The sequence below is a fragment of the Ambystoma mexicanum genome, chromosome 12 (genome assembly GCF_040938575.1).
Source record: "Ambystoma mexicanum isolate Mex_15411 chromosome 12, UKY_AmexF1_1, whole genome shotgun sequence".
Classification (NCBI taxonomy): Eukaryota; Metazoa; Chordata; class Amphibia; order Caudata; family Ambystomatidae; genus Ambystoma; species Ambystoma mexicanum.
In genome coordinates, this window is record NC_090936.1 from 603367005 (window position 1) to 603394106 (window position 27102).

At 46.3% G+C, this 27102-nt stretch overlaps 1 protein-coding gene across 11 annotated transcripts in view; it reads right to left on the reverse strand.

The window, feature by feature from the left end:
* SLC43A3 (solute carrier family 43 member 3) overlaps nt 1-27102 on the reverse strand; it is a 918364-nt gene that overhangs the window by 132869 nt on the left and 758393 nt on the right. For all 11 annotated transcript variants that reach the window (XM_069629005.1, XM_069629006.1, XM_069629007.1 and 8 more), the window contains one exon: nt 20382-20500. In XM_069629005.1, the coding sequence (XP_069485106.1) occupies nt 20382-20500 (119 nt within the window). The remainder of the gene's footprint in view (nt 1-20381; nt 20501-27102) is intronic.

A 27102-nucleotide genomic window follows, 5' to 3' on the forward strand; every position in this document is an offset into this window, starting at 1 on the left:
AGGCAATAGCTACAAACACAGGATACGTAAAACATAACACATCTCCCCCCTTACATAACATTACAATGAAGGAAGAAAACAGAAGGAAAAGTCATTAAAATAAACAATTTATCTCTCAAAGACCTATCCTTCCAGAAACCCATCCTGCAAACTATAAAAGCAAAATGCTATTCCCTTCCAAGTCCATAATATGGCTGTAAAATAGCCAATCCACTTCAATTCAATTCACTCACCAGAACCATAATGGCCAATTATGGAACTCAGCAGCAAGGGACGAGCCCACCATCTATCACCCATCTTTACCACCTACAACATACAAATTAACCCTGTGTCACCATACTAAACAACAAGGTTTCCTGACAAAACCACAGGGTTATGCCGCCCCTCTATCTGTCTAAAGCATAGCCATATTGAGACGCAATGAGCGTCCACTAACCACCCTCATGCTGGCACCAAGCCCAATGTCATCGTCATATAACACTGACATTGACACAAGTGGGTGTCCGTATAATACCAAGTCTGTAACTAGCCACAAACCATACAAAATAAATGCTCACCACTGAGCCATTAAAATTGGCATTACTCCAAAACATGCCAACTGCACTCACAACCATCTTCCTCCTTTGGCACCCGACCTAAAGTATTTGACACCAACAGTGTCAGGGTCTTTCATCCCCCACAATTTTGACACTACCAGTGTCGGGATTCTCCATCCCCCACAAATTTGACACACCACAGTGTAGGGATTCTCCATCCCCCTATATCTGACACACCACTGTGTTGGGATTCTCCATTCCCCATAATTTCGACACACCTCAGTGTCGGGATTCTCCATCCCCCACAAGTTTGATACACCACAGTGTCGGGATTCTCCATCCCCCTATATCTGACACACGACTGCGTCAGGATTCTCTATCCCACATAATTTTGACACACCTCAGTGTCGAGAATCTCATCCACCCTTCCATTTGCACCACTCTCACCGAATCACATTTACTCTTAGGCAATTTGCACATATAATATTTGGTAAACAAGAGTATGCAACATCAATTGAGTCCAACATATTCAGCTACAAAGTCCTTTGTGACGTTCCTGTGAAAAAAAACTGTTACTATTAACAATAGTGCAATTAGGATATTCTCAATAAACATTTTGAGAATGAACTTTCAAAAGAAAAATTCTGTAAGTCTCAGTCACAATGTCCACACCTTAAAACAACCAGATGAATTCAGAAAAATCCAATGTTTAGGTGACACATAAAAGTCCCACCATTTTATTTTTTTTAATACCTGCATAGGCTTTGTTGAAAGGTACCTGTGGATAAATGGTTGTGTTAGTGCAAACATCACTGTACATTTCAAGAATTGACATTTCCTTTGGTTGCATAACATCCACACAATCTCCTATGAAACTTGGCAAATTCACATTGGCACAATAGCCGTAGGGCCATACTATTTCCAATTAAAACTTGCCAAAAAGAACTTTGCACCTTGAAATCCCAACAAACAAAATTGAATCCTAACCACTAACTGGCTTCCACACCAGTAAAAACTTTGCCCACAATAGAGTCATCACATGCCATACACTAAGGCACAACCTATGTTGTGTATAATGTAAACAACTTCCCACAACAAGATGTAAAATCGTAAAATCCACTGCCCTCTTCATGACAACAGTGAAAACACCCAAGATATCATTGCATTAATAATGTTAATGCGGACCACAGTGTACATTGCAAAATGAGACAGCTTGCACGAAGCACGTTAGTCTTCTTGAACATTTTGCATTATTTTGTAAAAGTCACCATTGTACACATAGTATTACCAGCAAAAGAATTAATAAAATCTTCCGGCAAATAGGATCACGTTGCAGTCCTTTTTAAAGATGTTGCAGGCTGTGCATCTTTTGTTATAGGATCCGTTTCACTTGTCAACTAATTGCTGCCAAAAACGCACGTAGAAATACTTTCAGTTGGAACTCTTTTGTGTTACGGCGATGCGTCCATCACTTTCTTCTCAGGGACGCTTTGCACGTAGAAAGGTCCTTTTTCTCGACATGTATACGCTCTGCGTCAGCAGCTCCTGCCTTTCAGAATGATCGTACATTCACACGGAACCTTCACACGATTCCACTATCACACTGCGCTGGCTGGATGACGTCACCATAACAATGTGAGCCCCTGATGAGTCAAGAGCTCCCAGCTCAACCTTTTTTCGCAAGGTGCCTGCCTCGATGTCCCCGCTGATTGCACACTGAATTCCAATGCTCAACCTCCGTGACACAGTAAAATCATTAAAGGAATGGTTCGGTCAAAAATGTTTATTGTCCCTACGGGTCGGCCATGTCGCCTGTCGCACGATTTTAGAAAAATTTCCTATGGACCTTACCTGAGTTTTCGTCCATTAAACGCACGCGAAAACAGGCAACAGGGCGCTGCCATTTTGTGATAATCCTATCACTTCCCCCATCGCCCTGGCTGACCTGCTTTTGCGGCACTAAATCATATCCCCCGCCCCTGAGCCTGTCATCAGCAGATGCGTACCGACCATTTCACAACGCCAAAGCACGTCTCGTGTCGACAATCGCTGCGCGTCACACAATGACGTGTCGCCATGGTAACGGCAGGAAGCCTCTTTACTCAATAAGTATAAACAGACCGTTTCACAACACACAGCAGCAGATTTTCGATTCCATTCCTCTCTCTGTGTTACTTTGAGTATTCTGTGACTCGTTTCTGTGCTCTGGTCAGCTACCTTCGTTGCTTGTAGCCCTTGTGAACAGATACCAGTACCACCGCTATAAATTATTTTAGTTTGTTTACCACACAATGGCTACAATAATGCCCTACATGTACGAGCCCGAGTATACCGAGGAGGAACTACTGGAAAGGGAAACATGCGAAAACGATGGTGCTTCGGTCGGCAGTTGGCAGGACGAATCAACGGATGAAGACACTGGACCTAGTCGCATTGACGGTGTTTCCACCTGGTGCACATGCAATCGGTGCAAGCTAATGCCAACCGAGGACAAGAACTGCTGCTGCTGTGAAAACTAGGGTTGCGTGGCCTACATTTCGGAAGTTGAGCCACGGCCGCAATGCATCACCAAGCTGCCAGACTTCAGGGCAGCCTGCCTCACACGGTCTGTGTTGAGGATAATGATGGTGCTTATGCACGAACTTCGCGCAACTGTTCGTCCTCGTAATCCGAGTAAGTATACTCTGCTTGTGATGCCACTCCTATTTCATGGTCTTCTACTATATCCAAAATTACATATACATATCATGTTAACGCATGAAAGTCGTTCAATAGTGTGCAGACTCTAGATAGCATTTGTCCAAGCAGAATGCCATTAGTTACAAGAATTGTCATTGACAACTAACGTTTAATAAACTTATCTTGTTAATTTAAAAACAGTTTGTATCATTCTTTTTCACAGGTGGTACCGGCTGGTGGCCTATCGTTCCTTTACATGGTGGCTTCACGGGAGGCATGGACACTGAGTTCGAAGAGTAATACCTGCCTGTGCTGTTCGTGCCATAAGAGAAACTTTCCCGAGTGACAGCGGTCAGTACTGGGGATTTTCCCTCGCTGTGCTGCAACCTGACCTGTACAATGTGTAAAGTCTTGTATTTTTGTGCCATCAAAATAAGATACAAAATAAAACACCACATATATTTCAACAACGGTTGTTTCGATTTTTTAAATGAATGAAGTGTGTCTCCATTCAAGGATGGGTGAAGGTCAGGTCGCTGTGAAGCGGGGTGGTCACTATCTAAGCTAACATAATATATTCTCAATAATGCATGCACTAAATAACACTTGTTCAAAGTCTTTCAGTAGGTTATGTCTCTATAAAAGTCACACATATATCTATACTATCAATTAACATTGTATTATACAGGCCTTAGGTTAAGGTTCTTCACCACTATAATACACTGGTTGAAGTGTGGGTCTGTGCTCACAAGAATTTCTGGTATGTGTCATTTGTTATTGATAGGCAACGATATACTGTGGTAGGGGTCTAATGTTAGTTGGGGATCTGCTAGTTGGGCATCATGGCGTGGTCAGTGGTCTGGCACATGAAGAGAATACCTTGCAGGGACACAGGGTCAGAATGGCAGTAAGTTTCCACTGGCGAGAGTGCGTGGGCAAGGACACGTTTGTGGAGATGAACGAGCTATGTGCTTAGATCAGGCTGGTTCACATGCAGGACAATGATTTCAGAGGAGGAGTGATGTGTTCCATTTATTAGCTGTTGTAAATACCTCCGGAGTTTTCTAGTCAGAGTGGGTACGAGGGTGGGGGCCATGTGCTCTGCGTGCTGTACTATCGCAGTGAGGCCTGGTCACCAAGATGGAGTCGAAAGGGGGTACAAAAATGGATGCCCCGTGTCCTGCTCAGTGGTCCCATCTACGCGAATGTCAACCAAAGTTAACATCACATAAGGGCAAGGGGCGAACCCACTACTGGAGGCACTTGGTCCGAGTTTCTACTGAGAAGTAAAGGATGAGAGGGGCCTGATGGCCCCTCGCTCCCACACACTTGCCTGCACGCCCACCGGCCCACCCCCCTCCCTATCAAAGGCATTTCGCACCCGTGGATGAGCGCTGCCATGGTGCGCTGTCAGGGGCGATAAGGGCCAAGGTGCCAAACACCAAGTACACTTCAAAAGGTATCCCACGCTCGGGGGTAATCGTTCACATGGCCTCCTCAGATCCCGTGTCTCCAGGCAGGCCAAGCCTGACGCTGGCCGCCCCCCTGCAAACCACATAATACCACGACATACACACGTCATTCATTCACAAACACACGCCTGTTTCTAATACTTTATAAACCACTTGATATGTCTCATAAGAACAGCTTTGTGCTTTGCAAGTCAACTCCTGAACGTTCTACCTGAGAAGCACGGAGATCTATGCTAATCTGCTCGTCGTCGTGCCATCTGTGACCGCTTCGAGCAAACTCGTCAGTGTGCTACCTGTGGCCATCTACCTGTTCTCCTGCAACATACTGCTCGGCCTGCTGAATCCAACTGTTTGTTGGTCAAGGTAAGGCCATGTATCCTAGTCATATTTCGGTCATTTTAAAATGTCTATCTATTTGCGATTAGAGTACCCAATAGTACTCAGGGATAGGATTTCCTGCTCAAGAAGCAGATCCAGACGCTTCAAAGAGAGCTTCCCCGGTGGATTGTCGTGAGACTGCTGAAGGAAGGGAACGCAGTAGCTGTGGGCTATGATATCCAGAATCCACACATCTGAAGTAATGGCACACCATTCTCCAAGATGCTGCTCAAGCCTGCCCCCAACCGGCAAACCATGGGACATGGCCTCATGACTGAGCTGGAGCGGCTGCGGCAGTGCCTGAGGGCAAAGAGGCAACTGCCCGAGTATCTCATCCACCACGGGTACCCTTACCTTGGCCCCCTTGATTGGCAGCTCCTCTCGATCTACCAAACAAGGAGTAGAAACAAAAAGGAACCTCCCCTCCATTGCTGTCCCCTAGGACAAAAAGGCAGAGGTTTAAGTACTGCAGTACTCAGACTTTGCTGCAGCTTTGGAGGTCTGCAACCTCTCAAGGCTCTAGTCACCCTTGCTGCCAAATAAATGAACACCATCAAAGGGCATGTTCAGAAGACGGGCTTGCACATCAGGAGCAAACCCAGACTTCCACAACCATGCAAACCTGTGCATGACAGTGCTCGCAGCCATGGACCGGCTGACAGTCTCCATGTCCAAACCCGACTGAAGGGATTCACACATAGCACCCTTGCCGTCACGCACAAGGGCTAGGAAGCCACCCCTTTCCACCCCCTCGGGAATATGCTCAGCCGCTAAGGAAGCACAGTTTCACAGAGTGTGTGTAAATCTTGCCAAGGCACATGTGGAGTTGACAGCTGTCAGTGCCATGCTCCCTGAAGAAAAGACCTTCCGAGCCCATCCGTCAAAGCGCTTGTCGTCCCTATCTGGAGGGATGGTAGGGTACGCCTGCTGCCTCGAGGTGGCCATAGCCGCCTGCACAACCAAACTCTCTGGAGTGGGGTGAGTAGACAAATAGCTTGGGTCGCTAATAGATGGGTGGTACTTTTTCGACAAATTCTTATTGACCGCCGGAAGCGAATCCGGGGCCTGCCAAGACGATGACACCCTTTTTTGCAATGTAAGATGGAAGGGCAATACCAGGTCAGAGGGGGGACCTTGGTCCAAGATGTCACTAAGGTCATCCTGAATAAAATCCTCAGGAGGACTGGACCACCCCAGGTATTCGGCAACCCTAGACATGAGCCGCCTCAGACCTACCAAACTCAACTTCTGGAGAAGTATCCAGGCCACTGGCATCATGGAGGGACTGCCACAACTCCTCCAAGGGTCTGTCACCCAACAATCCCGAAGCCTCATCCATAGAAGCAGGATCTTCAATCTCCGACCTTTCCCCCTCTTCAAATATGTCAGGCAAAGGATCAGAAAACCCAGCCAAAGTGACAAACAAACAAACAAATAAATAAATAAATAAGACAGAAGAGGGCCTGGGGCCCAATACCAGCCTCCCAGATGTAGAGGAAGCCCCATGAAACTCCTCAGACACCTTACATCCAAAAAACGCTGAGGGCGTCGAAGGCCTCAATGCCGATGGCGCCGAGGTCCACGACACCGAAAACATTGACGCTGAGGGCATCGATAACATCGATGTCGAGACTGCGAAGGGCTTTGATGCCAGAATCTGTGTCGCGGGTGCGGGTGTCGACGCGGAGACCTTTGGCGTCGATGCCGCCACAGGCGTGGGCTGATAGGAGAGTAAAGCATTGTCCGAGTCCGACTGGGCCGGCGCCGAATGATTCGAGTCCTGCTTCGGTACCTCCACAGGCTGCAATGGTCTTGCAGGGGAAAAGGACCGAGACCTGAACGCACGTCTCTTGCAACTGCTCTTGGCCGCACGGGGCCTCGAGGGCTCCTGGTGCGAGTCACAGCGCGGGCCCGAGTCCGAAAGGCGTGCGAGCCGTGGATTGAGAGCGTTTCTCTGCCGGCTTTGTGAGATGGCGCGACAGGAACCATGCCTTGCGACTGGAAAATCGCAAAAATTTGTTCTTTAAAAGCCGCCCACTCCTCCGGAGTCGAGGAGTTTGTGGGACAGGCTACCTTACGCACGGCACCATCAAAGAGGACAGGGAAGGCGACCGGTGCTTCCGAGAGTGCTGCGAGGACGAGGAATGGTGGGACCCACTCCAGGACCGAGAACCTCGAGCTTCCTCCCGACGCGGAGAGTCGCCCCTCGAGTATTCGGTGGAACCCTTAAACTTCTATCCGGACTTACGGGACTTCGAGGGCTAACCTGCATGGAGCTTCCGCTTCCTTTCACGTAAGACCTTGGTTGTTAGAGACTGCCATTTAGGGCAATCGTCAGTGTCTTGCGACTCACCCAGGCACCATAAGCAAACACGATGCGGGTTGGTCAACGACATCTTGGACTTGCAGTCCTGGCAAGTCTTGAACCTGGACCTTGGAGTCGGAGGGGTCGATGAAAAAGACATCATAAGAGATTCGATGAATCCACGAGGGGCGCCGAGTTTCACGAAGCTATACACGTTCGCTGTCAGAAAAAATGGAACTGAGGTAACGAGTGCCGTGCGTCCTATATATAACATCTGGTGACGTCGACCCTCGACAGAGGTCCTTAAGGGACATCGGCTCGACGCCATCGATGCAAGACACCCTCTGCTGAAAAGTTTCCGGAGTGCACAGATGTGGACATTACATGTCATAGATGTGGAATACGTGGAGGACAATCCCTTCGAAACAGAGATATTTGAATGCCGAACAAACTGAATCTTATTATAGATACTAAGGAAGGTCAAATGAGATGACTTGGAACCATGAGAAAGTTATAAAGCAAATTAAGTACTTTTGAAAGATGCAAAGAGCGTTATTGAATACTGAACTAATTGAAAGATACGAAGAGTATGTTTGCAAAATTCAAGGAAGTACTTTTGAAGGACGAAAGAGCATTATTGAATACCAAACTAACTAAAGGATATATTGAGTATGTTTTGAATAAGCAAAGCAAGTGATGAACCATTAGGAACATTTATGAATGAAGTGAAACCAAAGCAAAGCCAATGATGAATCCATTATGAGCAATTCTGAATGAAGTGTAAACAAGCAGGTGAGATGGATTAAACCCTCACGGAGTGAACTGTATGAGATACAATTTGTGGCTAGGCCAAAAGACTGCCAAGAAGAAGGTGCACTGACAAGAAGAAGTGTGGATTTAAGATACAAGAGTCCACAGGACTCCAGGTTGAGAGAGGAAGAGACCTGTGTAGATGAGGTGCCAAGCTCGATTCACACTCCAACCGTCCATTTTGAATTACCAGGAACGTTCACGCCTAAAAAGGTGACATATGATGTGCAAATAAACAAGTAGAGAGCCGCAGTGGGGCTCTCTCCAGTACCTATCAGAAGAACAGCACCTGTTGAAGTACTGACTCCTAAGAAAACTTGGACAATAAGGTACCCATTGAGAAAACCATATCGACAAATGAGACAGAATGACGATTGTCAGAACGCAATCCCTGAAGAGGCTAAAAAGATACTGAAGGAAGATGAATGGTGACGTCACACGAACCTGAACTGACTCACATATAGAAGATGTAACGACCTGAGAATGATGAAAAGAGACGAAATACCATGGATAAGTGACATCCTGAGCCTAAAGTGAAACAATCGATGTCAAGGATATCAGAATTTATGCCACATACGTGATGAAGATATTCAGTCAGTTTAACATGTACATATGCAAGGAGCCACAAGAAGCAAGAATTTGTGAGGCTTGCCTATGCTTAGTAGTGAGATAGATTGCGGCAAGCGCCATCTATATAGATCTACCTCAAAAGGAGCACTTTATATAAGTATACTTCCACTATGCACAAGAGCAGAATCGACTAAAGGTTACTTAAGGTCTGAAGATGCGAGCTCCGCAGCGAACAAATCGAAGATTAAAGACAGAGAGAAACTCAGACGAAGGCAAATCGTGCCAAGGAGCCAAAGACGTATCGGCTGAAATAGACCAACAGTGGATACAATTTAGGAAAAGAAGAACAGAGTATCTTGTTCAGAAAGGTCAAGATAAGCCACAGATGGCAGACGGCTGGCAGAATTAAATTAAATACACAAATTGCATGAAGAATGAGACGATTTCACAGTGTTAGAATGACGTCACCAGCCGAGCGAAAAGGGATGAAACTTTCACACCTACGCATGGACTTGTGCCATGCACAGATATCTCAACATTTCCAGACCAAAACTCAGTCTCGAGGCCAACCACAAAGAAATATTTGACACGTGACCACTGAGGTCATGATTGATTGTAGTAATAATTGGAGGGAAGCTGGGTGTGCAGACGAATTCCCTGCACCTGGCCGGCTATTTTGCACGCTGCTAGGCAAGTGGAAAAATATATGAGTGGGGTTGTTGCCAACCCAATCATAGTGGACCAAATAATCTAGGGTCCTATGGTTAGCATAACCAATGAGACATCGTACTTTTAGTGATGTTTACAGTAGCCATTTTGAAGGAAAGGCTTAGTTGCCACACCTGACAGTGTTTATCCAATCCCCACTCCCCGTTACCATATATAGATATAGTGCTTATATTAAAGTTACCTTCCTAGAACCAATAGAATTGCATGCCAGATTTTAAGCGTTACATGTTAGTGATGATGAATTTTTAGTATAAATTATGTATTTTTTTCTGAAATTAATTGGAGTTGAAGCGAGTAGGAAGATCAAGCGATTGCAGATATTCATGAACTCCCCGTTTTTTGTACTTGTCATTAAACGGACTCCCTTTGCCAAACTATCGAGTTGTCATTATTTATTTGATGCAAGAGTATTAATCTGCATCCCCCTCCATCTCACGGGTGCTGCTGCTCATCTTAAAGTGCTATTGTGGGGCAGATCAAGCCCTGTACCAGAGCTGCTGAAATGGGTGGCACCTAGCCTTCGTGACAGATCCACACACTGGTTTTTACCCAACCACCCTGAATTTCTATGGTAAATGTGAATTCCACCAAAGTTGGCTGTATATACAGAAGCATCTAGTAAGCCGAAACACGGACTAAAATCAAAAGCATGTTCGTATGTATGCCACCAGTGTCTTGCATCATATTATTGTTCAAAACACTTTTAAGGTGCCAATTGTTAGGAGGGTTCCGCTATGCCCGGTGCAAGAGACGGTTGTAGCGTGCCACTGGCTTACCAGATTGGACCATGCTTCTTGGCAGCAGGCAGCAAGTTCCTGTAGAGACCCACTGTGGCTTGTCCTCTCGGTGGGAACCTCCATGTTCTTGCTCATTCAGGCTCCTGCCACATACACAGTGCTGGGTCTTGCCTGTTGACGGTCTCCCAAGATGGTGGTTTGCAGAGAATTGGATCAAGGCTTCTTAGGAAATTTCTTATCCTATGACAAATCCAGATGGGGGTTTGCTTGGAACCGTCGCTTCTACGGCATCATGCTAGAATGCCCAGAGGCACCACCAGAAATGGGGCATTTTCAGTCCCTTCTCGCTGAAAAAGTAATTCTTGACTCACCGATGGGGCATCACAAATGGTCCACATCTGGCTTTTGTCAGATTATCGTCTCTCCTCTTATTTTTGTGTTGTGGTCCTGCTGTAGTTGAACTGCTTCTGCCTCTAGCGTCCTGTGTTTTCCCTTTTCTCCCTTGCTTTCCTTTTGCCCTCCTGGGATCCAGTTCCTCATTTACAAATGTGTGTTCCGTATGTGGGGTCTGCTCAGCTGAACTTTGACAACAGTATCCCTCCTGTCTATTGTGCTGTAACAGTTGCTGTCCTAGGTGTTCAGGTATCGGGCAACAGAAAACAAACTATTTGGAAGCATCTAACATTTATTTAACTTGCTATGAAAACTAAACAGCCTTCGGGTGCGGGCCACAACGTTAAAAGAAATCCAAGATCTTCTTTCACCAACTATTGGGCTAACAATTCAAAGTCTGAGCTACCACTGTCGCCCACAGTCAGAATGCTAGCTTCGCTGGGCTTTCGAGAGACACAATGCTACAATAATTCTCTTTTTGCATAGCATGTTTCTATGCATTTTTTTCAATATATACTGTCATTTTGGTGTAGTATGTGATTTGTGTATGTTCCAAGTCAGGTCTACAAAATAGGGGGCAACAACTAAAGTTATGGGCTGCTAGATGCGACAAATGGCTGTGGGTGAGCACAACCTGAGTGTCTTGGGGGACCCTTCATTTTGTTGAGGGGGTCCCCAAAGTTATCTGCGTGCTGGGCCCCAAAGATGTTAAGATGGCCCTGACTTAAAAGGGTCAAACACAATCTCACAGGGAACAGAAGACAGCCCGGGAGGAAGATAAACCTGCAGACTCCTATCAGCAGGAGGACTCCACCTGCAGTTTAGTTTCCGCCATAAAATAAGAAAATGTCCCTTATCGTGCCTTAATGGGTGCAAATGGAGCCTGGGAAAAGGAGCGACGCACATCATGTTGGGAAGCTGTTCCTTTCTCTGACTGCTCGATGTTCAATTACAATGTACAAGTGGTACAGAAGCCGTCCGTCCATACGAAGAGCCCTTTCCCACATGGTGCACCCCTAGCTTGAATTCAGTGCGAAGGCAAACGCAAATAAAGCCAGTAACATCCGTGATGTTGCCAGCTCCCACCCAAACAGCAGGGGCGACTGGCATCTATTAGAAGGGATTTAACACTTGGAAATGTGGATTTACAAATGATATGCACATCGTGCATAGCACCGAGATAACTGCACGTTTGTTACTGTGAATACACGTAGGCAGCGTCAATCAGACGCTTCTGGGCTGTGTCCACGTCTGTATTAAGTGCAGCCATACGTGTAGGGTAGTTTGAAGATTTCTGAAATTGTGACATGCCAGGTGTGAAATTAACCAATTCTGGATATCAGGTCAACTTTATATTGCATTCTGGTACAGGTAGTCCTGCATTTATAATTGTACAGGTATGCAAACTGGCATGCAATACACAGGCCAGGCATTATAGAGTATGATTTGAGAGCTCGGTTTGGGCATATTCTCAAGACACAGGAGTGTGCATTTGGGAATGGTGCTATGTGAGAGAGGTCGTTTGCAGCCTTTCTACACTCTCCCTTTAGCGGGCTTATGATTGTTCATAGTCAGCAGTTATTTTTGCATGCCTTATACAATTCTGCATCAGACTATAAAACACGCATGAGCTTGAATTGTTTCAGGGCCAACATTTTCTTAATCTTTACGCAGTTGATATCATTAATATAGTTTAGTTGGCCAGTATTGATGTATTTTCTAAAATGTTGTAAAGCTACCAGTAATCACTGCGATGCAGTGGAATTAATTTAATTGTCTGTGGCAATTATTTCCGGCAAGTCGGAATGTTTGAGGCCTTCGCACTGCAATTGGTGCATCTGTTCTCAAAGCCCCTACAGCCCGTATTTACAAATCAAATCTTCTTAAACAGCAAACAAGCACAAAGTAAACCCACTTGCCTTTTTTTGTAGCACTTCAGCTTATTCATTACATCGCACACAACTGTCAAGCAGTGACTACAAGCAGTTATTCATATCACTGCTTCTGTTGTGCGTCTTGAAATGACAGTCGAAAACTCAAAGAAGAGTATTGTTTTGGGCTCCCAATGCATTCTGTTCCATGATAATGGAAGTGGGCATTTGGTTGAATTGTGTCTTAAACAGTTCAAAGCATTTAATGGCCTAGTTCAACGGTTGGCATGGTCCGCAGGAGCCTACCAAACGCAACACGCCAATAAAATAAATATATCTATTTTAGTTGCAGTGGTCCGCGCCCTGGCCCTGTGTGTATAATAAGAAGGCCCCCTCTGGCAAGAATTCCTGGCTACAGCACTTGAGCACAAGAAGCAAAGGGACTGGTACAGCAACCATTCTGCAGAAGCCATTGAACAGAGGGCAGGAGGCTAGAAAAAGGAAATTGAGAGAAGAAGAGGCGAAGGAATGGAAGCTAAGAGGGGAGGTGAAGAGGGCCCAATCAGTTGCAGGAAACCAAGGATGAAGTCAAAGGAGGCACCACAGAAGGGGCAAAGGGAGACAGGGCTTCAGGGGCTTCCCGTGGGCCGGGCACCTAGCAATTCATTGCTGGCAGAGACTGCAGCAGAGTAGACACTCTGTGGCCTGGACCCCTGCACCAGAATCTGCCTGGGCCGAGTCAGGTCTGGCACCATCTCACCCAGGTGTGATGATGTATCCTAGACCCCTCGACACCTGGCAGGGGGCGCAGACCCCGTCTAGACCTACATCTGTGTGAGACAGCAACAAGACCACCACTCAGCCAAGACGACTGAGAAGTTGCTGGGGACGCTTGAAACCTCACATACTGAGTGAGCCTCATCTGACTACCAGGAGGGGCGAGCGCAAGGATAGTGGCAGACAAGTCAGACTCCAATCCTTAAGCAAGCTCGCATTGTTCTTTGATTATTCCCTTCACCCCAAGCCCTTGGTCATTTTGTGTTGCAAAATAAACCTTTCCGTACTGAACTGTATGTCAAGCTATCTGCGGATCCCCTGGCCATGACACAGACCTCTCGGTATGGCCTCTCGGTATAATATTTGCCACCCGTGTCCCCCGGCCATGAAACAGACCTCTCGGTATGGCCTCTCGGTATAATGTTTGCGATCCGTGTCCCTCGGCCATGACACAGACAACTCGGTATGGCCTCTCGGTATAATGTTTGTCACCCGTGTCCCCTGGCCATGATACAGACCACTCGGTATGGCCTCTCGGTATAATGTTTGCCACCCGTGTCCCCTGGCCATGACACAGCCCACTCGGTATGGCCTCTCGGTATAATGTTTGCGATCCGTGTCCCCCGGCCATGACACAGACCACTCGGTATGGCCTCTCGGTATAATATTTGCCACCCGTGTCCCCCGGCCATGACACAGACTACTCGGTATGGCCTCTCGGTATAATGTTTGCGATCTGTGTCCCCCGGCCATGACACAGACCACTCGGTATGGCCTCTCGGTATAATGTTTGCCACCCGTGTCCCCCGGCCATGACACAGACCACTCGGTATGGCCTCTCGGTATAATGTTTGCGATCCGTGTCCCCCGGCCATGACACAGACCTCTCAGTATGGCCTCTTGGTATAATGTTTGCGATCTGTGTCCCCTGGGCACGACACGGACCGCTCGGAATAATGTTTGCCATCCGTGTCCCCCGGCCATGACACAGACCTCTCGGTATAATGTTTGCGATCAGTGTCTCCAGGCCATGTTTTCAGAAACACTGCAATGTTCCCATGTTCCGCTCTATAACGGTGCATGGCCTGCATTAATACCAATAGGAGTGATAAAAGAGTATGTGTGATAAAGATCTTAGAAAATGAGTCCTGTAGCCCACCCGGGGCCTCTTGCCCTTTTTGGAACTGCCCATTTGCCTCTGTAAATTCCAGTTAATGGAATTCAATACTTTTTGTCCCCTGCTCTTCTTCTCAGGGAGATCTCAGCTTGACACTGGTGAAGACAGCGGCATTCTTCTCCCTTTGGTATAGAACAGCAGGGAGAGGGAGTACAAGTTCAAGAATATATACATTCCAGGTACCTGGGTTTCCTATTGGGTTTCAACATGTCTAAGTTAAATCTTAGTTTCATGTTAATTAGCCGCTCTTTTCCCATTGCCAACATAGCTGCAATGTATAGCAATTCTATTTGTGGCCAATGTGGCTTTCTAGAGATGCCCTACATTCTGCTGGGCTCCCTTTCATTTCCCATAGATTTCTTCCACTTCTAAAATGTGGTGTCATAGTGCCTCCCTATGCATCATTTACAAATTCTTAACTTGTGATCTTTGGCCATCTCCCTTTATGTTTTAACCATCACCAAGCGAATGTGAAAGAGTCAGAAATGTGATCCTGTCAGGAGGGGGATAGGGTGCCCTTTCAAACTGGGGCAGGAGGTCTACCACAGGGTTACTGAGAGTCTGCCCTGCATCAGAGGCGAAGCCTGAGAGTTAGTCTCTGTCCCTTCTACCAGTGCATGTATCAAAATGTTAAGTATCATTAACTCTTGCGCCATAGCATGCTCGGCAGTATTCCTTCTCTCTTTCCACAGGAAAACAAAGGCGAGCATGCCTAGAAGTAGAGAGCCGAGCAGGCAGTGCACCGGAGAGAGAGAGGAGGTGATGAACGTAGCGACAGAAGAACAGCAAGTACACACCACTGCCAAGTTGCACACGCATCCAGAAAGGAAAACTAACTCCGGCAATGACTGTTTGGATCCAAGCGCCATTTCCAAATGACGCTGGAACCGTGGATGAAAAGGGGGTGGGGTTTGTGTGTTTTGGCAATTGTACACAGGTCCCTGGAGAAACGTAATACTGAGGTTGGGCCAGGGAACCAGCTGACAGAGGAAGCCAAAGGGAGAGGTACGGGGAGGATAAAAGGGCGCAGTGGAACCAAAGCAGTTTCAGTTGTTTGGGTGAGGTCAAAGGAGCAGGAAGAGGATCAAGTGGCCAAGTGGAAGAAGGATGGTGTAGCGGAGCATCAAGGAGAATTTTCAAGAGTGGGTGCAAGGTGAAGTATTGGTTGCTAAGGGAAAGTGATACTTGGATGTGAGTGTATGCAGGGTGAGAGGGTGAGATTAAAGGAGAAGGTGGGGGCGAAAGAGTGATTGATGAGGGTGACCGAGCGGAAAGAAGGTGATTGTGGAGAAGAGCGTGTAGTGGAGTGCAGTGGTGGTTGAGTGGGAGACAGTAGTAAGGAGGGTGTACTAGCGAGTATAGGGGGAAGTTTTAATGATCACTTCGAGAATTAGTTGCATCCCTGAAACAAACTGTTGTAATTTTAACAATGCTTTTTTGCAGGATCCTTGAATAGTTTCTATGCACTGACTGATATTCAGTTTACTCTTAATGGGACAATGATCATAAGAGATACTCAGATGGGGATTAGTTTTGCTGAAGCTTCTGCAGTGTGAGCAGAAGGTAACTTCTGACTTATTGCCTCACTCGTGTCTCCGAACATCAACAGAGTAACTAAATTGGAAAAGGAAAATCTTGACATTTGATCGCATGGATAATTTTTCTAACGTGTCAAGGCAAGCCTCATGACCTTTTGTGCATCCAGGACATGTTCATGATTATGGAAATTGTTCCACAACTTTTAAGTGAGGGCTATGAAGAACTATCCGACAAAGGGAAACAGTGTGTCCACCAAGTTCGTCCAAAACTCTGACAATGGGTACTGTAGCGGAGCAGTCGGGCCTCAACTCTTACGAGGGGATAATAAGGCAGCTAGGCACAGCTAGCCCCACTTGATTACAAAATAGAAGACGCAACACTGGAAATGATAGATACACAGTATTATATTACTATACGCCTACCATACACAAGATTGTTATACTCTATAATATAAAAACAGTAGATATCATAGAGTCAGGACCTTCTAACTACCTGCTGGCAGAATACCAAACACCTAATAATGTTAAAGGAGGGGAAAGGGATTTACAGACAACAGGTAAATTACACATGGGGTGAATATTTGAAGTTGCAAGCTAGTAGTGAGACATAAAAAGTCTCTTGCCCCCTCAGTTCTCCACATACACAGAGCACACCATTTCTCACTCACCAAGAGTACATTAACGCTAGTCAATGGCGAGTGGAAGTTTTGAGCCCTGACATACATTTGGCTATTGAAGCCCAAAAGGTCAAGAAATTGATTGAACAGTCTTCTCTATCACCTCCAATACATTGTGGCAGAGATAATCCTACCATAGGAGTACTAAGCACACAGTAATACCTGGAGGGGGAAACATATGGGCAGACCATAATAGGCACGACAAAACATGGAGATGTAAGCAATACAGCCCTGGGAGAATGCAACTCTGGGATACCCAAAGGCCAGACAGGAAACAATTGTAACACAATAGCCAACATAGAAACAAACTATCCATTGTTAAACTACAGCAAGAGAGTATTGCAGTGATGTATTACTCTAAAGGAGATATAAAAATCACTGCAATCTCCTGGAATCACCAAACTACTAAAAAAAAACTCAACTGAAAATCCCCACTACTCCCAGACCCACCAGATGTCCCCTGAAGAAGAACTGAAAGATTATACATGGGGGGACAGTACTCACATGGGTAGATTAGGATGATTCGATCCAGGAAGGGTGGGAGAACAGTACCTTTATGTACCAAAGTTTAGGTCGGTCTAAGTACATTTGGGTCCTGCGACTTGAAGGAACTCAAACCCAGGACCCAGAGAAGTTTCAGACAACCCAACATTGTGATAAATGGCACACCTCCAAGAAAGGCCATCAAGGCAGGAGAACAAGCCTTTGAAGAAATGGTAGCAGTGAAACTTAGGAACCACACCAAGGATCCACACACAGCGCAGGGGGTCAGGAAGGATCAGTCAGCCAGCAAGATACGATTCCATAATGGGGGAAATAGCAGTAGGCAAACCAGGATATCCTAAGAGTGAGGGGTTGGTAGCAATCCACCCGACTTCCTGGCCACCTTGAGGTGCTTGCTTCAAGAGGATGTAGAAGCAAAGACCAGGAAACTTCCCCAAGATGGGACATCCAGTCCAAACTACAAGCAGGCCTGGGGAGGATTAGTGTGTGCCCAGGATGGGTTTCCAGCAAGATTAGAAGCAATCAGGACCAGGGACAAAATAGCCAGCATCCAGACAATGCGGCCAAGCCAACCAAGGCCTCAGCAGTAGCCTATCTTCCACAGTAGTCTTCCAGAAATTCAGGTATGAGTCTGAAGAATCCACAGGGTCTCCCCACTGATCAAACATTCACCCACGGGATCACCTAATCCAGCCATCCATTCAAACCAAAGGGCAGCACAGCAGCCAGTTAATGAGACTGGCCCTAAAAAACAAACACAGTGGCCCACCCATCATTGTACACCAGTTTAAGCCAAACTGAGGGTGCAGGAGTCGACTCAGGGTTGGCGTATGTCAGCACAATGGTCATATTCGGACCGTCTCATGGTGCACACAGAAAACAGAACAGCCCAAACCAAAATGGCTGGAGCAGGGTTTAAACAACAGATTAGTATCCCAATGGCTCCACATTTGTGTATTACACCCCTGGTGTAGCCAAACCTAAATCACAGCTGCCACCAGCCTGCTCTACAACACATTTGTAGGGTGGTATAATTACCCAAGGCCCAAAATGGGGTACTTAAAAGCACACCTGCCTTGGCAGCCATACAGGCTTGTAAGGGCAACGCATCAGAAAAAAGCGTTGCAGTGGCAGGGAGACTTCAGTAAAAGTCACACTGGACACACAAGGAACGTAAAAAAACAAGGAAGGCAGAGAAAAGTTTAGGTGACCCAGAATGTTTGGTAGCCAGAATCCCAAAATTGGAATTCTGCCCTAACAAGCACAACGGCCTCTTGCCGTCTCTCCATATGCTTTATCAGAGACCCTTGTCTGGTGACTATTGACCACTCTGCTGATAGATATGGAGATCTGCAACCTCATCCCAGCTCATTCCTGCTAAGGTACCTCTGCCTTACATTATACACAAGGCCAATTCCAGAGATGGGTCAATGGGGTGCAGAGGCACTTCTGGGCAACCAGGGGGGGGGGGGGACTGGGAAGCAAAAGATAATTTTGTCCCTGTACAAACTTGTTTTCTTTTAGACAAGTGGTGCCAGAATGATGGTATTCACTACGCAATATCAAGCTTGAGGTTTTCTGGTGATTCGTGACACCCATGGCCCCTTACCAGGTTTCCATTGTTCCAAAAACCAGGTAAGGGCCCCTACTACAGTTATTAAATAGGTGTAATCTTAGAAAATATGAGTGCAGCTCATTCTGTGCCTCACTTCTTTGTCAGGCTTCTAGAAAGCAGATTCCAAGAGCACTGAGGATAGAGTCCACTGTTGACACCACTCCCATAATTCGTTATTGGCGGTGAGTGCCAGCCAGAATATTCATTAATGGGTGTATACACACAAGAAACCTGTGTTGATAAAAATAAGAGATTGCAGAAAATACATGACACAATGTTTGGTTGTTTTTAGATTTGTGCTAGAAGACATCTTCCACCAGATGACACTCCAGGGTTAGGCATTATTTTAAGACCTACCCTCATCCTGAAGAAGATTGCTTGAGATTAGGCTAAACAATCAGCCATTATCAGATGACCGAAACATATCTAGGTGTTGTTCAATAAGCAGAATGCCATTTGATTTAAATACATACTTCGAGTGGATATAGGTGTGAGGCAGTTATTCAGTGATTGACTTTTTAGGGTTTTCAAATAACCTATATTGTGTGTATGTGTGCATTGAATGTGTATGTTTGAAAGTTTGTATGGATGGTGGAATGACCAAGTGGATGTGCAATAAATGTGAACTATTGTATGTGCTTTATGAACAAACACTTAAGAATTGTTGAACTGGTTTCAATAAAACAATATATTTTTTTTGACACTAGTGACGTATAACTTGTCATGTAAGAGTGTCTCTAATCTCATTTTCCTAGGTCCATTGCATTATTTTTCATAAGCTGATAGGTGGCCATAGCAGTTGAAAAAGTATCTACGCCACTTGCCACCTGAGGAGACTTGGTGTTGCTTCCCGGGACTTTTAGGAGTTGCGATGCTCTAGACTAAAAACATATTCCAGCCACCATTTAAGGCAACACAGGAGCTTCTGCTTGTTGGCAGGGATTATTTATTTGTTAGGCTTCTTTCACAGCACATGCCTTTCATAATTATGTTTAAATCACAAGGCGGGGAACGGCAAACCAGTATTGGGAATGGCTCCAGAGGAAGGATCTCGAATAGCGGGTAATGTTTAGGCCTCAGGAGATGCCTTTCTGAGGCGGAGCGGGGTTTGGCATCCAAAGGTGATGTAGCAATGTGGATAGAGCACAGGAGTAAACTGTCACCTAGTAACGCACTTGCCTCAATGAAGGGACAGTTCTGGACTACCATCTCCTGATGGGTGCCAAGTCGTAACGCATCCCTGCCCATCTGCGCAACTCTGAGTTACAAACAAAATGGCCGCTCTCAGTGGTCACCCAGTGCTAAGCAAAACATCCCTCTCAATATTGGTTAAGTTGAAAACTACAAAAATGTGATGCCCAACAAACCATCACCTACCCCCCCCCCCCTCGCTCCCTCTTGTGAGCAGCTTGGATCGAAAACAGGATGCAGCACAAAAATATTTCACCCAGCGTGCCAGCAGCTCAAGACTTCCAACAAGATAGCACCCCTCAAGACGCATATTTTAGCCTCTAAAATGTCAGAGGGACGGGCAAAGACATGGAAGTAATAAAAAAAAACAGTGAACATGAATTAGGAAGCTCTGTGGATGGTGTCACAAATCACACTGTCACCTGTGTCAGTCAGTGGCTTGTCATTCTCGGTCCCGTTAGCATCCTTTGCACGTCTGCGGCGGAGACCATCGGGGGACACTGCATTCAGGCTGTAGACGCCCGGCTTGCGGCACGTGACACTGCGAAGGAGATAAACATTCAATGTCAGAGGAGCACACGTGTATCAATCTATCTTACTGACCCTGTCCAATCACACCATAATTACAGACTAATGTGCAGAGAGAAAGGGCGGAAAGGAAATGAAAGGGAGAAAAGTGCAAAGAGAGAAGAAGGCAACAGCAAACAAAAAATCAGGGAAAAATCGAGAGTGAAAAAAGTGAGAATTAAGGCGAGAGAAAGGTGAAGTGTGAACATGGGAAGAACAGTCAGACTGGGAGAGAGGAAGACAAACTCAGGAAGAAAGGGGACAGGGAAAGAGGAAAGTGATCATATTACTAAATGATATCACGATTGTACTCTGGACTTCATGTCAACTTACTCAGCACTCGAATGGCTGTAATGAACACTTGCTTTAACTACCCAACTTAATGGACCTCAATGTATTTAATCAGAAAGATTGGAACCGGTTTCCCACATACAGAACAGAGATGCCAGGGGTGAGAGATGAACTCACTTAGCTTAGCTATCTTGCCAGCATTAAACTAGAATGGACGATCAGACTAAAAGAGAAAGAATGAGAGGGTACAGAAAAATGGGAAAAGGAGTGGGGAGGGAAAAAGAGTGGTCAGGGGAAGAGAAGTAGAAAAAGTGAGGACATAAAGAATAAAAGAGCAAAAGGACAAGACAAGGAAATTAGGGGGAGAAAATATTGCTGAGTTCAGAAGAAAGCGGATGCTGAAAACTAAGATTGAAGGAGAGAGGAAAAAGATATGGAGGGAGCAACAAAAGAGTACAAAAAGGTGAGCCTGGATAATGAACACAATAAGGGATACCATGAAAGGGAAAGGGGCATATAGCATATGATGAAGAGAATGTGGGAACAAGGGATAAGAGGAAGCATCACAAAACATAACAGAAGGAAAGATGTGAGAACACGAATGTGAGCTAGAAAATGGGAAGTGGCAATGGCGAGTGGAAGAAGGAAGGGGGGGCTGTGTGGACACCAGGAAAGACACCCGAGCACAGCACTGCACGTCCCTTCTCCCCTGCGCCCTTCCGCCCCCAGGACGGTCCTTGGGCAGGACTCCAGCAGATACACACATGGCTGATATCTGCGTTTGCGGAAATGCAGCAGTCCACTATCGGAGGTCGCGATACGTGTGGGCAAGCAAGCCGAGACAATACTACGGAAACAATCCGGGCAGTCCACAGCCCCCAAATCATCACAGTCCTTCAGAGATTAATACAATTCAAGTGTGCTGATGTACACACCATGCCATGGCTTAACAGACCACAATCCTTTCTGTAAAGTACTTGCATGCTGTATAATGGTTTACCAACATATTTTAAAACAGGATAGAACTTCAATTCCAACATGCTTATAAGGATTACAAAGCATCCGTCAAGCCATGGGGGCAATTCAGCTGGCATCCTTTACATCTTTCAGCCTGTCCCATATAGCCGGGAAAGCTGCCTAGGGATAGGATCTGATCAGCAGAATCTGAAATAGGGGAGCTGGGTCTCTCTCGGATCTGGTCCTAAACCCAAGGGCATTGCTCCTCTGGCTTTGGGACATTAATGCAGGAATCCCTACACTGGAAAATGATACTCCATACGGAATTCGTTTACCCTCAATCACTCGATCGTATCTGCATTGACACTCACTCACCCAGGGGCGCCATAGGCATCTGGGCCTGCAGAATTGTACAGCACATTTTCATGAGTGCCCTCCACATTTTTCTCATTTCTGGTTTTGGCGCATATGGTGGTGCTAGCGCAAAGCATTGCTCACACAAGAAAGAAGCACGGGGTGTTCAGTAGTAGGGTATCTGGTTGACATGGTAACTGTAAATGCTTAGGCATGATTTCGCTGCTACGGAAAATGTTCTTTTTTAGGTCCCTGGGCCATTTTAACCAATGCATGGGTATTTTACAATGATCCGCCCAATCAGGAGTCTTGTTGGAAAGCACGTGTTTTCATCCTGTGCTGACACAGTGATCCTTCCTTTGCCTGCGCGCCCCTCGTCTGTCTGTGCGTGGCAGCTCCCTCTCACATCCAGAGTGGCCCAAGTGGGTATTTACTGCACAACTGGGCTACTCAACCCAAAACAAAAGTACTGAAAATCACGGTAGCGGGTGGATTGGGGTGTGACACAACAGTGTGTTTGGAATTACATTGTTTGTTCATATGTGTGCAGAGGTGAAAGTGTAAAACAATGAGTACGTTCAAAGTGTGTATCTTTAATTCAAACAGCGTGTTTTCTTTCCAATTTTAGAATCGGGGTGGATGCGCAAGCACTCCACCTTTCCCGTCATAGCTCAATCGAGACACACACGACACGCTCACACGCGCGCACACACACACACGCACGCACGCCCACACCAGTTATCTTGCAAATCTGTGCCCACTTCAAAATCAGTTAAAGTCAGCTCCAGAATAAAGCCCCCTTTTAAAGTAATGATTTGTTTATACCCATAATGCATTCTAGCTTGAGACCTAATCTACAGGCCCCTAGGCCCCGCACCCTCCTTCGTCGGCGAAATCTCTTCCCTCCTCCTAGACAATGCAAAAACTAACTCACAAATCATTATCCTTGGAGACCTCAACCTAGGACTTGGCGACCCCAAAGATCCTATTGTACTAGACCTGGAAAATGCCCACTCTAACTCTGGCTTCACCCTACACATCCAAGAGCCCACACACTCTAAAGGCAGGACCCATGACTGGCTAGCCAGCGCTAACTGCAATATTAATGTCTTGGCCAATACCCCATGCTTATGGACTGACCACCACATTATCACTTAATATTGAAGCCTCCCCCCGCATCCCCACCTTAATAGCGCCTGTCCTCCCGACCAGAAACAAAAAGGACATAACCAAGGAGAAACTTCTCCCTCTGCTACTCCCTTCGCTCAAAGCGGCCACTGACTCCAGCAATGACCCCACCATTCTAGCTGACATCTATAACTGTAGCATGCTCACAGCTATAGACGCTATTACCCCCATCAAACTGAGGCAGGCCAAACCACGGGCCCACCTTATCTCGTGGTTCACACCACAGCTAAGAGTACTCTGTAAAACCAAACGTTATGCCGAAAATCGCTGGAAAAGTCACCCGTCTGAAGCACACAAAGATGGTTTCTTCTTGGCATCACTCACTCACAAAGTAGCCATTATAGAGGCAAAAAAAAAGAGTCCCTCAATAATCGCATCCTGCAAGCAGACTCCAATTCCGAGGAACTCTTTAGGATCCTAAAAGAGCCTGAACCCCCCCCCCCTCCCCCAAGACCCCTCAACACCTGCATTAAAGATAGAAACTGGTGTACTAACATTCAGGCAGCGCTACTGAACAAAATCACCACGCTTCAATCTAAGATCAAAGCTAAACAAGACAGTCTGAAACTAGACAATCGCCCTCCTAATCCAGCTGGGGCCTTCTCACCTGACCGACCCAATCTCAAACGGTTTGCCTTCGCTCCGCTCACCATTGCCGAGGTGGAAAACATTATCCTTAGGCTCAAACCATCCAACTGCCAGGGTTATCCCTGTCCTGCCCCAATTAAGGAATCGGCACATGATCTGGCCCCATTCATCACATCCTTCATTTACGCTTCCTTTAAAACAGGAACTGTCCCCGACAACCTTAAGGACGCATTGGTGATCCCCTGCTCAAAAAACCCTCCCTGGACCCAAACATACGCACCAACTACCGACCCATCACTACTGTCCCGTACCTGCTAAAAATCCTAGACCACTCAGCATACCTGCAAATCCAAGAGTACTTGGAAGCCAACAATCTACTAGGTCTCAGGCAATCTGGCTTCCGCCCCAGACACGTAACTGAGACAGCTCTACTAGACTTAAAAACTCAAATTGAAGTTATAAAGGACAACGGCAAACTGGCCCTATTACTCCTACTCGACCTCTCTGCGGCATTCGACCTGGTCAATCACCAAATCCTATGCAAGCATCAGCACTCTGCCGCCCATTTCTCTCCATCAGTGACAGCCTGGATCAAATCTTTTTTGAGTAACAGATCTATGTGGGTCTTTTCTCAATCTGCAGCTGCTGACCCTTCCCCTATTCACTGTGGCGTCCCCCAGGGCTTTTGCATGTCGCCAACTCTCTATAATGCCTTTACAAAACCTCTCTTTGATGTACTCGACTATCTGGATGCCTCCTATACGAATTACGCTGACGACACCCAGATACTCATTCCCATCACTGGAGACTACTTGGCTGACACCAAGGCTCTGAATGATGTCTACTTAGTCATCCAAGCTTGGATGGCACAACACCAACTATGCCTCAACAATGACAAGACTGAGCTCCTCATCCTGGGCACTACGCAACGCCTCAGTAAACTTGAACCGTCATACCAATCGTTCATCATCGATGGCAACACCATCCAAGTCTCGAAAGACACGAAAACCTTAGACGTTTACCTTGACGCCACCTTATCCCTATCCCGACAAACAAATGCAGTCAGATCTGCTTCAGCTTACACGTGCAAACTTATTGCAGCTTGAATACCATTTCTGACCACACCTAACACGGTCAGACTGGCCAGAACCCTCATCATGGCCAAAATCGACTATGGTAGCGCACTCTACCTAGGAACTAGCCAAGAGAATCTGAACAAATTGCAAATCTCTCAGAATGCCATTAGAGCGGCTCTAAACATCACGCGAAACCACCACATCTCAGAATCTAGATCCAATCTACACTGGCTACCTGTCAAACAGAGACTCTCACTGAAAGCCTTAGGCCTTACCCCCAAATGCCTAGCCAACCAAGCCCCCCCCCCTTATCTTTGCAGCCGGCTATCCTGCCACGAGCCTACCCGCCCTTAAAGAACCGCCCAGACCCACTGTCTAACCATCCCCAGGTTCAAACTTCAAAAAGCAGGTGGATCAAGCTTTCCCGTCCTAGCCTCCAAGTTATGGAATGCTCTCCCCCTCACCATTAGATCGGAAGAATGCTTCAGTGCCTTCAAGACTAAAACGAAAGCCTGGCTCTTCAACCAGGCTTGAAACCTAGACTTGCTTATGTGCCTCCTCTAATGTTTACTTGTAATTGATGTATATAGCTGAATGCTCTGAATTTTGCACTGTACCTATAGTTTGAATATATGTATGCTCTTTATGTAACCATATCCAGGTTGCGCCCTGATGCCTCCGGGCCTGAGGGAGCGCGTTACAAATAAAACAAACAAACAAACATGCAAAAAAAAGTTTACTTTACGTCCATAATCAAATATTCTTAACATCATACATAACAACAAGCTAGAAATGTGTAACAAGGGGCCTCATTAGAACTCCGGCGGTAGCCGTGCCGGTAAAACCGGTATGGCTGCCGCCAGAGTCATTTTTTTCCCGGCGCCCAGGAATGAGCAATTACCGGTGAATTACAGTACATTATGGATCGGGTAATTGCCCATTCCCGGGCGCCAAAAAATATTACTCCCCATTCCCATTTCAGTCCCATTAAATGGGAATGGGGAGCACGGATGCACCGACACCATTCGTGAATGACCTGGCGGGCAAAAAGGCACCCGCTCAGAGACCTCGTAGTTTGCTGGTCCGGTAACAACGGTACCAGCAAGCTTACCGGTACCCTTGTAACTGGACCGGCAAACTTATAATGAGGCCCAAGGAATCTCCATAACTAACTTAGTTTATTGTGCAACATTTTTCGTTGGTTTTCTGAAAGTGGTCAAGGTACAGTGGCATTAAATAGATGATATTGGGCCTCATTACGAGGTTGGAGGTGACTCGCAATTGCTGCCGGTGGGTTGCTGCCAATCCCGTAACACTGTTTCCGCCGCTTGATATCCCGGTGCCAGCAGGATATGACAAGGGGCGACGGAACAGTTTATCCCCATTCCCATGGCGTCCCATATGACTCCATGGGAATGGGGACACTGACGCACCGGCACCGTTTCTAACAGTGCCAGTGCTTCGGTGAGAGAAATGACGGTAGGGGCCAGAAAACCCGGCAGGTCATGCCTGCCAGGGGATCTGTGCCCCTACTGGCATTCTTGTAGTATGGCGATCCAGAAAGGATGCCGGTACGTTGCTACTAGCACCCTTATTTCTGGATCGCCATACTTGGAATGAGGCCAGATGTGTCGGGCATTTATTATTTTGCAGTATGGGACTTACAGTTATCCTTCCAGAAGGTGAAATCTTAAGCTGCACTTCCTTTAGCTCAACATGTTTCTTCAAGGATTTACATGTTGTCAGGTTGCTGCAATTAGTGTATTTTGCAAGTATACTCTGTCATACAGTATTGTTGTAGACCTTGAAATCCAAAACTTATATATTTGTACTAAGTAAAGGTTGGAAGGTGCATGGTCAAGTGCTTAAATTGCAAAGTGGGTTAAAATCACTGCTTCACTGTTTAGCCAACGTGTGTGATCCTGGGCAAAATATTGAATCTCATTGTGACTTAACTGCACACATTAGAGTCCTTGTAAGTGATTAAATTCACACTACATGAAAAAATACAACTTAACAATGGAACTGATTTAATGATTTAAGGGAACCAATGGTATACCATCATGCTCCTCTGTCAGTAGCCCCCAATGCTGTCACCGAAAATTGCATTATTGTAGCATTG